Here is a 14,215-nt window from a genome sequence, read left to right on the forward strand (position 1 = left end):
TTTTATTTTTTATGTTAACGGAAACTGGTGACAGTGAAGAGAGAGGGCCACGCAGCATACGCGGAGAGAAAGAAAGAAAGAAAGAAAAAGAAACCCAAAACTCTCTCACAACCAAAACCAAAAGCAGAACAACACAACACAACCAAACCCATTTGATCCTCTCTTCGATCTCGCGTACCCTTTTGATTTTTTCGACAGTTCTCCACAAAGTGAGAGAGAAAGAGAGGATCTTTTTGAGTGAGTTTGCGTGGGTTGTTGTTGTTATTGTGTGGTCACCGATGGCAGCACCACCTGCGAGGGCACGTGCCGATTACGATTACCTCATCAAGCTTCTTCTTATTGGCGACAGCGGTTAGTTATATCGTGTCCCCCTTTCTCTCTCTGTCTCTGCACAACTAAGAAAACAACAAAATGGGTTTATTTCAGATTTCAGATCTTATTTTTTCCCCCTTTTTTTGTGGGGTTTGGGTGTTCTGTTTCTAGAGCCAAAGGGTCGGTGCTGGGTTGTTTTTGGAGAGGCTTCATTGCTGGTTTTGAATTATGATTGTGGTTTTTACTCGGATTGGAAGCTGTTGTATGGTTAAGCTTCCTGTTTTTTGTTTTTTATTTGGGGTTTTTGGTTGTTAAATTTGATGTCGGCTTATGTTGTTGAGAACTTGAAGCATCATTTCTTTCGACACGTGATTGCTATATTTGACAAAATCTAAGAAAAAGCGATGGCACTTGATGATATAGGCACTGAAGTTTTCCAAGTGTGTACGGAGGAGAATAATAGCTTGACATGCATATTAAACACTTGTGTTGTGACAGAAGAAAATTAGCAGTTAAAATGAAGTAAGTTTCTCCTAAGTTAAAAATAACTTACGATGAGTTAAAATCAGTGTTTGTAGAAGTTAAATGAGTTTTAAGTGCACTAGTTTATTTTAATTCGTTTTACTTTGCTATTTTCTTGTCCTACTTGTGCCTATGGAGGAGTATATCTAACAGGTCCAAAGTTATCCTAGGAGATAGTCCTAAACAATGTTTAAAGACGACACACTTGTGTACTAATTTGGTTTTATGCCACTCAATCACAGATGTTATAGATGCTTGTTGTTGGATTTCATATAATGATACATAAGAAAACAAGAAGACCTACATCATTGATTTAGAAAAACTGCTGTTGTTTTAGGGTGCTATGAGAAACATTGTGGAAGACTTCGGAGAAAGAAGGGGATCCAATAATATATGTTTGATTTATAAATGAAAAGATATGTTTGATGGGGCAATGGCTAACATGCAAACTATAGTATATCTCACGAATGATTTCTACAATAGTAGGTTTATAGTAATCAGTGTTATGAATTATGACATGTGCTATAATAGTCAGTGTTATGAGTTATGTTATGACATGTGCTACGAACTTAAATATGTGAGCACTTTGCATGTGCTACATGTGTTAAATGAGCCTGTGAGATACTCTACTTTCCTACCCTATGTACATACTGAGTATGTTTAGCAAGCATTTTAGATTAACTTCTAGATATTTAATTAGTTAAAAATGATTTAAGTTTATCAGTAGTGTTCAGTAAACAAGGTTATTTAAGTAACTTGTAGTGCTTTGTGAGACACTCCACCCTGAATAAGTAGCACTGATTATTCTCTGGTCATTTTTGTATATATAGATATATGTATGTGATGCATATAAATAAACCCATAAATAATACTTAAATATAAATGTGCATGTATGTTGCCATCTTGAATTGAAAGTAATCCATAAAATAAGTCACAGGAGATGAGGGGTAGTATTGTAAATTTTAAATATAAAAATTCTTCTAATCTGGTCAGTTGGTAGTTATTTTGGAATGTTAGAAATTTTTAATTTTTTTAGCATTTTAAAAAATAGAAGTGAGAAAGCAGATTGATCAGTGTACAAAGTGCAACATCTCACAAGTGAAGGTCCATCCATCCAGTATTATTGTATCTCCAAAATATAAAATATATATGAACAATGCTCCAAATATACAGATATACGTATTGAAGTTTGTTTTTATGTATTTAAGCACTTTGAGGTGTGCATATAGATTTGGTGTCCTGTTTTGTCTTTTTTAAATTTCACTTGAAGTCCTTCACGACCAGCTTTATCACCTTTTTTAAACAATTGCAGGTGTGGGGAAAAGTTGTCTGCTTTTGCGTTTTTCTGATGGTTCCTTCACGACCAGCTTTATCACCACCATTGGGTTAGTATCTGTTGGTTTATTCTTATTCTTGTGAAAATGCTGTAGGATCAGACTGGTTACTGTCTTCCAATCGGCACCGACAATATTGTAGTCCAAGTAATTAATAAGGCTGCCTAGAATATTTGTGCTATTTGACTATATTGTATTCCAAGTAGTTAATAAGACTTCCTGGAATATTTGTCCCAATTAACTTATAATGGGATGTCTAGACTTCATGCTTCATGCTTATCAAACATCATACTTAAAACACCAATCTCTCATGTCAGGGATATCAACTTAGTCTATAGCTCATTATCTGTGAACTCTCTATTTCACAGAAGCTAATATATATATTTTTGTTGATGGATAAAACCATGTTATATACGTATTTGGCAGCATTGATTTTAAGATAAGAACCATTGAACTTGATGGCAAACGCATTAAGTTACAAATCTGGGATACAGCTGGTCAGGAACGATTTCGAACTATTACCACAGGTATTTGTCTTGACTTTTGGAACCTAGCTTATTGAATATGTTTGAAGTTTAAGCACATTTCAGTTTTAGTTTACGTATAGAAGGCATGGAAGTTCAATGACATTTTGTAACCTATAAATTTAAAGTGAACGTGGAGTTCCTTTACACATACATAGAATACAACATATTTTAGTTTAATAGGCTGGCTGTGTTATTGCATAGTAAATTTGATCAGATGTTGCTGTGATTTAAGTTCTTTTTGTGGATAAATGTCCTACTTTAATTGCATCCTTCATTTTTTTTATGAAAGAAAATTTTCTTACAAATGCTACTTGATTTTGCAGCTTATTACCGTGGAGCCATGGGCATCTTGCTAGTTTATGATGTTACTGATGAGGCATCTTTCAACAGTAATATCCTTCACATTCAAATTCTTCTGATATTTTTCTGTACTTATTTATGGGCCAGTATACGAATGAGAGTATTTTCAGATATACTTCTTTTCAGCTGCAGCTGACCCTTCAAAATGTGTTTTCTTCTTTCTCCCCTCTTCCCCCATTCTCTTGTTCACTTGGACTGTCTTTCTCTCTATTTAGTTGAATTATGTGGACAAATAATTTTGTTTTATGGTTAAGTGTCTTTTATTTTCATTCCTTTCATTTTTAATATATCTTTGTTCTATCTGTTAAGATATTAGGAATTGGATTCGCAACATCGAACAACATGCTTCTGACAATGTAAACAAGATACTTGTGGGCAACAAGGCTGATATGGATGAAAGTAAAAGGGTATGTACCTCGGAGGCTACTTTTCTAAATCAGATGATGTATGATTGGCTCTGCTCAAGCCACATTTGTTTCCTGCTATAGTGCTATGACATTGATTGAACAATCTCTCTGTGTTTATCTCTTCAAATTAATGTTGTCTTTATTCCATGGATTCCAACAAAGGGTCTTTTTTCTCCTCTAGGCCGTGCCTACCTCCAAAGGTCAAGCTCTTGCTGATGAATATGGTATCAAGTTTTTTGAAACCGTGAGTTGAGCTTGTTTGCTAATCACATTATCGCGTAATAAAATGTGACTTCATTATATTTACATCGGAAGATCTCTTGCAGAGTGCAAAGACAAACATGAATGTTGAAGAGGTTTTCTTTTCAATAGCAAGAGATATCAAGCAAAGGCTTGCTGACACAGATTCTAAGTCCGAGGTATTTCACATTTTTGTCTGTCATTTTAACTCAATTTTTATTTCTTTTCTGAAAGACAGATTTTGCCATCATCAAATTCTAGTTTTTTAAACTCACCAGTGAAATATCTGGGGAGTTTGAATTCTAACTTTTGAAGAAAGTGCATGGAATTGTTGTTTCTTTCTTGATCCTGAATGATGTTAGTATCAACTTCTTTTGTGGTTCAGCCTCATACTATCAAGATTAACCAACCAGACCAGACTGCCAGTGGGGGTCTAGCTGCTCAAAAATCTGCTTGCTGTGGTTCATGAAAAAAATTTGAATCTTGGGTTAGAGGGTGCAGATTCAATCAACACTATCCCTTATATGGGTGCTATAGTTATTTTGATGAGTTTAGAAGTGGGAGCATGTATTTGTCCTTGTATTTCCCAACTGCAAAAATTGTGTTTTGAAGTTAGTGTTTTAAGATTTCAGTTACTTAGTTGTCGGATTTGTTGTGATTAGTTCATTTACTCGACTCTCCTCTTTCATTTGTACTCTTAAAAAAACATCCTTCGATTGGATTGAGATTGATTATCAGAAAAACTTTTATCTGTTGCAAATAATATTCCAAACTGGATGGCTTCTTCCTGCACCTCCATCCTTCTTATGCCACCCCATACTAAAATGTGAAAATATCTTTTTATCCTTTTTGTGTCAATCCCATTCATAATCCAGAAGATGTTTTTGGATCCAAAAGTGTTATATAGATCTATAAAATTCGGAACTTTTTTATTTATTTGAGATAAGCCGATGGATTATGTAATCTTAATCTTGATATATTTTGGATTACATAATCCGGAAGCTAATCTCATTCAAAAAATACTTATGGATTATGTAATCCATAAGTTAATCATGCATTTGAAAAAAACTTTCGATTACATAATGCGGAAGTTAATCTCATATCTAGAAAAGACTTTTGGATTATGTAATTCAGAAACTAATCACGCATATAAAAAAAAATTTCTGAATTATATAATCTGAAAGTTAATCTTATGTATAGAAAAGATTTTCGGATTATGAAACTAATCGCAAAAAATTACATAATCCAGCTACTAATTATGCAATTTTGGAATAAAAAATTTATGGGGTGGGACAATAACGAATAAAATAAAGTATAGAGGTGTAGGAAGAAACAATATGCAAATCTGCTGTAAATAAAACTGTGGCAAAATAGATTATTTCCTATATTTATTTTAGTTGTTATGAATATTTATAGTATTTGATAGAAGAATCTCTTTACTGTTGAGATAAATAATATTTGATTAAAATAGTGGTAATTATAGTTCATGTTAACTTATCATTTAATTAGGTTAATGCATGTTTTAATTAATATATTAAATCCATATTATTTTGTACGAATACCAATACATTCTGACCACTGGATCTGACGGTACAGAAACAATTACTTAATTTTGCACACTTTCCCAAAACAAAAATTAAATAATATTTTTCTCTTTCATTGACTTCACTTCTTATCATTTCATCAATACTATTACAATTTTTTTTAATTTTTTTTATTGTTTTCTGAATTCATAGATAAGAGGTTAAGTGGTGTCTCTCACAGTCTATATAATTTAATAAAAACCCCGTTTTAGTATTTCACAAAAGATTATACTTAAATATTTCTTTTAATGTGGGAATTAAAGAATATACATTTATAGGATAACATAAAAACCTATAATATTTTTTGAAAAAAAAGCATATTCAACCTAATATTTAAATGTAATCTTACTGTTTGAGAAAAACTTTAAAGCTTTTAATGCGAAAAATAAAGTTTTATTAGATAATATAATGAAATTTTTAGCCAAAAAAAAAAAATATTTAAAGAAATATATTGACTCCAAAGAACATTCCTTTCTTTCACTCATTTATCATAATCTATATGTAGGAGACCAACACCATAATTATTTTGAAAATTTTATTATGTATAAAAAAATTACAATTTTTTTGTTAAATATAATTATTACTAATCAAAAAATTATAAATATCATTTACTAATATTTTAAAACTTCGTCTTACACTAATTTAATTCGATATGATTCCATTTCATTAACCATTTTATGCCAATTCCTTGATTATATAAGGATTATTCTCATTATTAGATTTGAATTATTAGATTTCATTCCAACAAACTAAAAAAATCAATATATTATAAATCAAAACAATATAATAAAGAGGAAAGCAAGAAAGGATAATTAAAAATAAAATTCCTAAATAATTAATAAGAAAAAAATGTTAAAATCAATCAAAAAGATGTAATAAAAGATCAAATAAGCAAGTGGATTAAAAAAAATAGAAGAAGAAATAAGCTGAGAAAGTAAATAAAATAATGGCATTGAAAATGTGTGTTAGTAATAAATTAACCTGAAATTGAATAATAATTAATTAAATTGGTTTGACTTCAATATTTTTTTTTTCTGTTACCAATAACGGTTAGGTGATTTGAATTGAAATATTGCTAGAATCAATTAAAATATTTCACATTAACTTTTTTTTTTAAGTTTCAGCTATGTTTTGAAAACAAAATACAAAATAAGGTGCATATTTTAGGTATCAATTGGGTTTTAATCAAATATGTTTATTCTCTTAAAATTAGTTTTTTTCATGAATCTAAATCATTTTTATTTATGATTCTTTTAAAAAATAATTATATATATAGCATGTAGCATAAATATGATACTTATAATCTTTAAAATCTCTTTTAAAAAATATTTGTTCATTATTTTGATAATTATAATAAAAATTTATACATTAAATTTTAATTTTTTTAAATTATATTATAATCGTGTTAAAAATATAAAAAATTTAATAAATATTTTTAAATCTAACATTTCATCCAATATGTATTAAAACTAAAATTGGACATACCATTTATATAAAACTTACTTTTAATATCAACACAAAATTAATTATTTTAAAATTAGTTTTGCAATAAGTAATAATAACAATATAAGAAATATTTGATAAATAGAATAGTGTAAGAAGTAGCATAAAAATTGGAAAAGGGAAATAAGAGAAAAGAAAGAAAGGGAAAGAAGACACATTCACTCCTAATACAACACGCAGCCATTGTTACCGAAGAAACCTAAATCTATTCAAAGCGTTGAATTTTCCAATCTTCCAACAAAGTAGCAAAATCTCTCTCTCTCTCTCTCTCTCTCACTCGCTTTGCATCAACGCTACTAGGGCTTCTTCTCTTTCAATTTCCCTAATATTTCTCCATTTTCTTCACTCCAATCATTCATACCACAATTGAACCCTTTCTCGCCCTCCACTCGATCCCATGTAAATTCTCCTGCAAACCGCATTTTTCTTTCTGGGTATTTTTATTTCCTTCTAATTTTGTTAAAAAAATCATTTTTTTGTTTAACTCTTTTCTGGGTATGTATGTATGTGTATATGGTTGTCACAGATGTGTTGAGGATAGGATCGTATTGGTGATAGTGAAAGGCATCATCATCAAGCATGGCATGGTTTAGAGCTGGAACAAGCATAGCAAAACAAGCGATCAGAAGAACCCTTTCGAAGGGTGGATCCACATATCTTGTATCAAGGGCAAGGGTCTTTCCATCATCGTCAACATCATCACATGGCAGAAGCTTCCACAGTACGGTTTTCAAATCAAGGGCACAAGCTGCACCTATTCCACGAGCGGTTCCTCTTTCCAAGTTGACTGATAGTTTTTTGGATGGCACAAGCAGTGTGTATTTGGAAGAGCTTCAGAGGGCTTGGGAGGCTGACCCCAGCAGTGTTGATGAGTCCTGGGATAATTTCTTCAGGAACTTTGTGGGGCAGTCCTCAACCTCGCCTGGGATTTCTGGTCAGACAATTCAAGAGAGTATGAGGTTGTTGTTGCTGGTGAGGGCATACCAGGTTAATGGCCACATGAAGGCCAACTTGGACCCTTTGAATCTGGAAGCAAGGGAAATCCCTGAGGATTTGGACCCTGCACTCTATGGCTTCTCTGAGGCTGATCTTGATAGGGAATTTTTCTTGGGGGTGTGGAGGATGGCTGGTTTCTTGTCCGAGAACCGCCCCGTGCAAACCCTTAGATCCATTTTGACAAGGCTTGAGCAAGCCTATTGTGGAAACATTGGATATGAGTATATGCACATTGCAGATCGTCATAAGTGTAATTGGCTTAGGGACAAGATTGAAACCCCCACCATTACACAGTATAATAGGGAGAGGCGCGAGGCTATCTTTGATAGGCTTGCTTGGAGTTCTTTGTTTGAGAACTTCTTGGCCACCAAGTGGACCTCTGCAAAGAGGTTTGGACTTGAGGGTGGAGAGACTCTTATTCCTGGAATGAAGGAAATGTTTGATAGAGCATCTGATCTTGGTGTTGAGAACATAGTTATAGGTATGGCACATAGGGGGAGGCTGAATGTTTTGGGAAATGTGGTTAGGAAGCCGCTGAGACAGATTTTCTGCGAGTTTAGCAGTGGGCTTCAGCCTGAGGATGAACTTGGACTCTACACTGGAACTGGTGATGTTAAGTATCACTTGGGAACGTCATACGATCGGCCTACTCGGGGTGGAAAGAGGATTCATTTGTCTTTGGTGGCAAATCCTAGTCACTTGGAAGCTGTCAATCCAGTTGTTGTTGGGAAAACTCGTGCCAAACAGTATTACTCAAATGATGTGGACAGAACCAAGAACATGGGTGTGTTGATTCATGGAGATGGAAGTTTTGCTGGACAGGGTGTGGTCTATGAAACTTTGCATTTAAGTGCTCTTCCAAATTACACCACTGGTGGGACTATTCACATTGTGTTTAACAACCAGGTTGCATTTACAACTGATCCAACATCTGGCAGGTCTTCACAGTATTGCACTGATGTTGCCAAGGCTTTGGATGCTCCCATCTTTCATGTGAATGGTGATGATGTGGAAGCAGTTGTTCATGCCTGTGAACTTGCTGCTGAGTGGCGCCAGACTTTCCACTCTGATGTGGTTGTCGACTTGGTGTGTTATCGTCGATTTGGCCACAATGAGATTGATGAACCATCATTCACTCAGCCTAAAATGTACAAGGTTCGCCCTTTTGTTTTGTTTTTCTTCTTTTTGTGTGCATATTGCTTTTAGACAATCTAATCATTTTGAACTTTTTGGGGTTGATAGGTAATCCGAAACCATCCATCAACTCTTGAGATCTATGAGAAGAAACTTCTCGAATCAGGGGAGCTGTCACAAGAAGAAATTGATAAGATACACAAGAAGGTCACATCAATTCTAAATGAAGAATTTTTGTCTAGCAAAGAATACATTCCAAAAAGAAGAGATTGGCTTTCAGCATATTGGCTTGGTTTCAAGTCCCCTGAACAGCTTTCACGTATCCGAAACACTGGGTACACCAAATTTATATTTTTTATGTTCTAATAATTTTTATTTTTTAACCAAAATGCTGAAGTCTGTGGCCTGTCCCATGCAGTGTGAAACCAGAGATCTTGAAAAATGTTGGAAAAGCAATCACGACCATCCCTGAAAATTTCACACCTCATAAAGCTGTGAAGAGGATTTATGAACAACGAGCTCAAATGATTGAAACTGGGGAAGATATTGACTGGGGATGTGCAGAGGCACTTGCTTTTGCCACCTTGCTTATTGAAGGCAACCATGTTCGATTAAGTGGTCAGGATGTTGAAAGAGGAACTTTTAGTCATAGGCATGCTGTGGTTCACGATCAGACAACAGGGGATAAATATTGCCCCCTTGACCATGTTACAATGAACCAAGATGAAGAGATGTTCACTGTTAGCAATAGGTAACATTTCTTCTATTTACATATAATTATCTTGTCTCTTTATGCTTTTTACTTCTACCTTAGTCATTCATGAAGCTTAAGCTTCTCAATTTTGGATTTATACGTTACTGTTAATTTGGTAATGAACGTATGTTATGGCTGTTTTAGACTTTGAAATCTATCTTTGTTGTGCCTTATTGACCCTCCTCCAAATGTGTTTCATTGATTGATCCTAGTCACTGAATTATAGTTTGAACTCATTAATAAAAAGGTGATGTAGAAAATGTGGTGGCATTTCATATGTTGTATTCACTAAATTGGAATAATAAGGCGATCAATCATTTTGGAATGTCGTATGGATCACACAATAATGATTTACAAGTGACATTTGCTATCTTGTTAATTACAAATAATTGAAAAGGCCAGATCAGTTCACGTATAAAATTCCTTAAAGATTACATTTGATATGGAACTTTTTGTAAACCATCAGCAATTTTTTGTTGGACTTTGTTTCGTTGCTAATATACTTAGTTTTGTAGCCTCTGATGTGCTTTATATTCTTGACTTTGTTTTTCAAGTGTTAAACACTTCTTATGCCTTCTTCTAGGTTTCAAGATTGCATCTTAAAATATTATAAAAATGGCAGTGTAATCCACTTGATACAGTAAAACCTTGTTAAGAGTTACAAACAGAGAAAAAAATGCTTGTTATTTATATTTAACCCATGATTTATAATTTTCAGTTTTTGGTTATTATCTAAGAATTTTTTTAAATACTATGCAGCTCACTTTCTGAGTTTGGTGTTCTTGGGTTTGAATTGGGTTACTCGATGGAAAATCCCAATTCATTGATAATTTGGGAGGCTCAATTTGGTGACTTTGCTAATGGTGCCCATGTGATATTTGATAATTTCTTGGCTTCTGGTGAGGCTAAGTGGCTCCGTCAGACTGGCCTTGTTGTGTTACTTCCTCATGGTTATGACGGCCAGGGCCCAGAGCATTCAAGTGCAAGATTGGAACGCTTTCTTCAGGTTCTTTTTGTGAATCTATGTTTTAATTCATTTTATTATGAGAATACTTTTGAGCTTTTGTCCCATCTTCTTGAATGTGATTCTGTTTGCCAACTTTGGCTATTGTTTACCCTGCACACAAATGTGTTGGATATTTTGGTTGATGAGATTGATGACAAACATAATGGTGGTTCTAGTGCAACCTATTATTTATATGGTGTGCTTTGAGATTGATAACAACTTGAAGTAAGTGGCACTGTGATATAAACATTAATGTTTTGTGTGTTTAAGATTCAATTGCAAGGTATGAGACTTAAGTTTCATATTGAAGGTATGGGATTCTAGTTTTGTTGACAAGTCCTTGGGCTTTCCAACTATAATGACTAATTTTTGTGGTGTGGTTCTCCCAAGGTTCTTATCAGAATGCATCTTCTTATTGTTTCATGTTGACACTATAAATACTGATTGTGCATAGTTACAGTAGTATGCCAGCGATACTTTGGTTTGAGAAATAAAATGGAAAAAATATGAAAGAAAGTGGAGAAAATATGTATATTATTTATTCTGTGCGAAATATGAAAGAAAGTGGAGAAAAAAAGGTAAATTTCTCTCATTTGTTTGGTTGCAAAAAAAAAAAAATTATCCATTGAAAATATATTTTATACAAATAATATTAATAGGAAACAAAAAGTGGAGAAAGGTGAGTATGGAAATAGAAACTAGGAACTGGAACTCCCTACTTTCTCAGGAACCTCCTATAAACCAAACAGATTGATCAGAAACTCTCTCCTCATTTTGCCTTTCTATTTAGGCCAATGGTAATGATGTAGTTGAACCAACACTCAAACTAAAACCAGCCTTCTGGGCTGTAATAACAAAGGGAAAACTAAAAAAGGAGATATCTTTTTGTGAAATTTAGATTGTTCTGTTAACAATACAATGCTATCTTGGTTTGACTATTATTGAACTGCTTTTTAGACTTGTTGTATGTGCTCCATCTCCCTATTTTATCTTGTCATTGAAATAACAATGTTCATTAATTTCATGGCAGATGGCTGATGACAACCCTCATGTTATCCCTGAGATGGATCCAACTCTTCGGAAACAGATTCAAGAGTGTAATTTGCAGATTGTGAATGTCACAACTCCTGCTAATTTTTTCCATGTTCTAAGGAGGCAGGTTGGTACAATGAATTGAATTTTTTCTGCTAATGAATAGGACTGCAGCTAAAAAATGTAAGGTAGCATTGGTTGTGCTGTGGGGAGTGATCAATATTCATATTAGACTCCTAACAACTCCTGCCAAGCCAGTAATATCCAAATCATCATCTAACTCGATAATATGGTTATGTATGAGTAAATGAAATGGCACCTGACTTATTGCTAGTTTAGGCATGTACTTAGTACTCTTTAATCTGTCTCCTATTCTTTTGAACTTCCATCCGGTCATCATGATCTCTTTCATCACCTAAAACTTCATATGAATAAGTATTTCTTGAGTGTCCTTTGGCTTCTTCCATTGGTCCCTCTAACCACACCATTGGGACAGAGGTGATCATTGACTTTGACCTTCATGCTCAAGCCATCTGATCTGCTTCCTGTGTTGAGAGCTCTTGATTTTTCATGATAGGGAGAGCTTTGTTGTCCTCTTATTTTGTAACAATTATTTGATTTAATGGTCGCATCATCACTGAAAGTTATGTTCCTTGTTTTCTCATAATCTGCTGCTTTTGTTGTTGCAGGTACATAGAGAATTCCGTAAACCTCTCATTGTAATGTCCCCTAAGAACCTGCTTCGTAGTAAGGTTTGTAGATCAAATTTATCTGAGTTTGATGACGTCCAAGGCCACCCAGGTTTTGACAAACAGGGAACAAGATTTAAACGTCTCATAAAAGACCAAAACTTCCTCTCAGATGTTGAGGAGGGTGTTAGGAGATTAGTTCTTTGCTCTGGAAAGGTATGTGGTACTCGTCCGAAAACCGTTTTTATTATGAACTTAAATGGTTTTTATGCTCTTTCATCTGATGGATTTTATTAAAACCATATTTAAGTTGTACTTCAATTACATTCAAAAGGGTCTGGGATATCCGTTGTTTTTTAAATATGCTGTTTGAAATTATAAAGTGAACTATCTCTTGCAGGTTTACTATGAACTCGATGAACACCGAACTAAGGGTGACACAAAGGATGTTGCAATATGTAGGGTGGAACAACTTTGTCCTTTCCCTTACGACCTTGTCCAACGAGAGCTTAAACGATATCCAAGTATGTAATTGAAGAAGTAGAAAATGTTCCTTCAAATTCTGTTTTTTTTTCTCATATTGAAGGCCTGAATGGGGGTATACTTTTGTATTTTGTCTGGGACCTAATTTTGTTGCTTGTCCTTCTTCTAGTCACTGTTTAAATTTCCAAACTTTATTGACAGTAGAATCTTTACTGTTTACTAAATAGTTTCACTCACAGGTAGATAGATAATTTTACATTTTGCTGTTCTGTAGGCCTAATCTTGCAATAGTGAATATATCTGTTTTTCCACCTTTTTAAAAAGATTTTATTGTTAGATTTATGTTATCTGTGAATAAATCTTATATTCTATTTTTGATTCTTATATAGATGCTGAGGTTGTTTGGTGTCAAGAAGAGCCAATGAACATGGGTGGATACTCTTACATTTTGCCCCGACTTGTATCTTCAATGAAAGCTGTGAACAGAGGAGGTTATGATGATGTGAAATATGTCGGCCGTGCTCCATCTGCCGCCACGGCCACCGGTTTCCTCAAGGTTCACCAGAAGGAGCAGACTGAGATTGCTCAGAAATCCCTTCAACAGGAATCAATCGATTTCCCTTACTGAAAAAATCTTTGCACATGATGATGCATCCATCTTTTATCAAGTGATAATAATGCATGTGGTTTACTTTATCCCACATAAGGAGCTATAAGGTGGAAGGAAGGTGACTTCATACATTTGCTTGAGTCTTTTTGACCTTTTATGTTTTTTGGTTCCTTACAAAATGTCAGTAAGCTAAATTTCAACATAAGCATGCCGAAAGATTTTTATTTTATTGACGCAAAGGTGGTTTTGCCTTGGTGGTTGTATTGAGGCTTTGATATTTATACCTTTTGTTATACTGTAATTTGGAAACTGATCTTCAATAATTTTTTGACAATGTAATTTCATTTTCCAGAGGCATGCATGCCTTAGCAGTATAGCCTCGGGATTTTGATTAACACTTCTTCAAATAAGTTTTCCCCTTCTCTTTATAACTTAAATTCAAAATCAACTTTGATGTGATCCTTGAATCAATTTGAGTTCACCTTCTATGTCTCTTTGTGTGATAATCTACTCTTGATCAAAGTTTTGTGTTTATTGTATTTTGCTAGAAAGTTGGATAACGTTGGTTTCCAATTCAACCATTGGGGGATCTGCAACAATTTGTTAGAACAATCTTAGAAGGTTTATATGCTACGACCAAGAATGGCTTTTGTTCTCTTACCAAAAGGTTGCTTTATTTTTTTTTTCTGGTCAAACATGGGCAGCTAAGTAGCTCCTGTATGT

At 33.9% G+C, this 14,215-nt stretch overlaps 2 protein-coding genes across 2 annotated transcripts; both read left to right on the plus strand.

The window, feature by feature from the left end:
* LOC137824492 (ras-related protein RABE1c) lies at positions 1-4,462 on the plus strand. The gene is made up of 8 exons (XM_068630151.2): positions 1-351; positions 2,147-2,219; positions 2,595-2,695; positions 3,019-3,084; positions 3,365-3,462; positions 3,644-3,706; positions 3,789-3,881; positions 4,088-4,462. Exons 1-8 carry the CDS (start codon positions 12-14, stop codon positions 4,169-4,171), a joined length of 918 nt encoding a protein of 305 aa, XP_068486252.1. The 5' UTR covers positions 1-11; the 3' UTR covers positions 4,172-4,462.
* A 2,407-nt stretch (positions 4,463-6,869) lies between these two features.
* LOC137823863 (uncharacterized) lies at positions 6,870-13,887 on the plus strand. Its single transcript, XM_068629168.2, has 9 exons — positions 6,870-7,187; positions 7,315-8,939; positions 9,027-9,253; positions 9,337-9,669; positions 10,432-10,678; positions 11,709-11,837; positions 12,400-12,615; positions 12,800-12,923; positions 13,272-13,887. The coding sequence occupies exons 2-9, from the start codon at positions 7,368-7,370 to the stop codon at positions 13,508-13,510; spliced, it is 3,087 nt and encodes a 1,028-aa protein (XP_068485269.1). The 5' UTR covers positions 6,870-7,187; positions 7,315-7,367; the 3' UTR covers positions 13,511-13,887.
* The last annotated feature ends 328 nt before the right edge of the window (positions 13,888-14,215 follow it).

Source organism: Phaseolus vulgaris, chromosome 8 (assembly GCF_051622355.1).
Source record: "Phaseolus vulgaris cultivar YP4 chromosome 8, ASM5162235v1, whole genome shotgun sequence".
Lineage (NCBI taxonomy): Eukaryota > Viridiplantae > Streptophyta > Magnoliopsida > Fabales > Fabaceae > Phaseolus > Phaseolus vulgaris.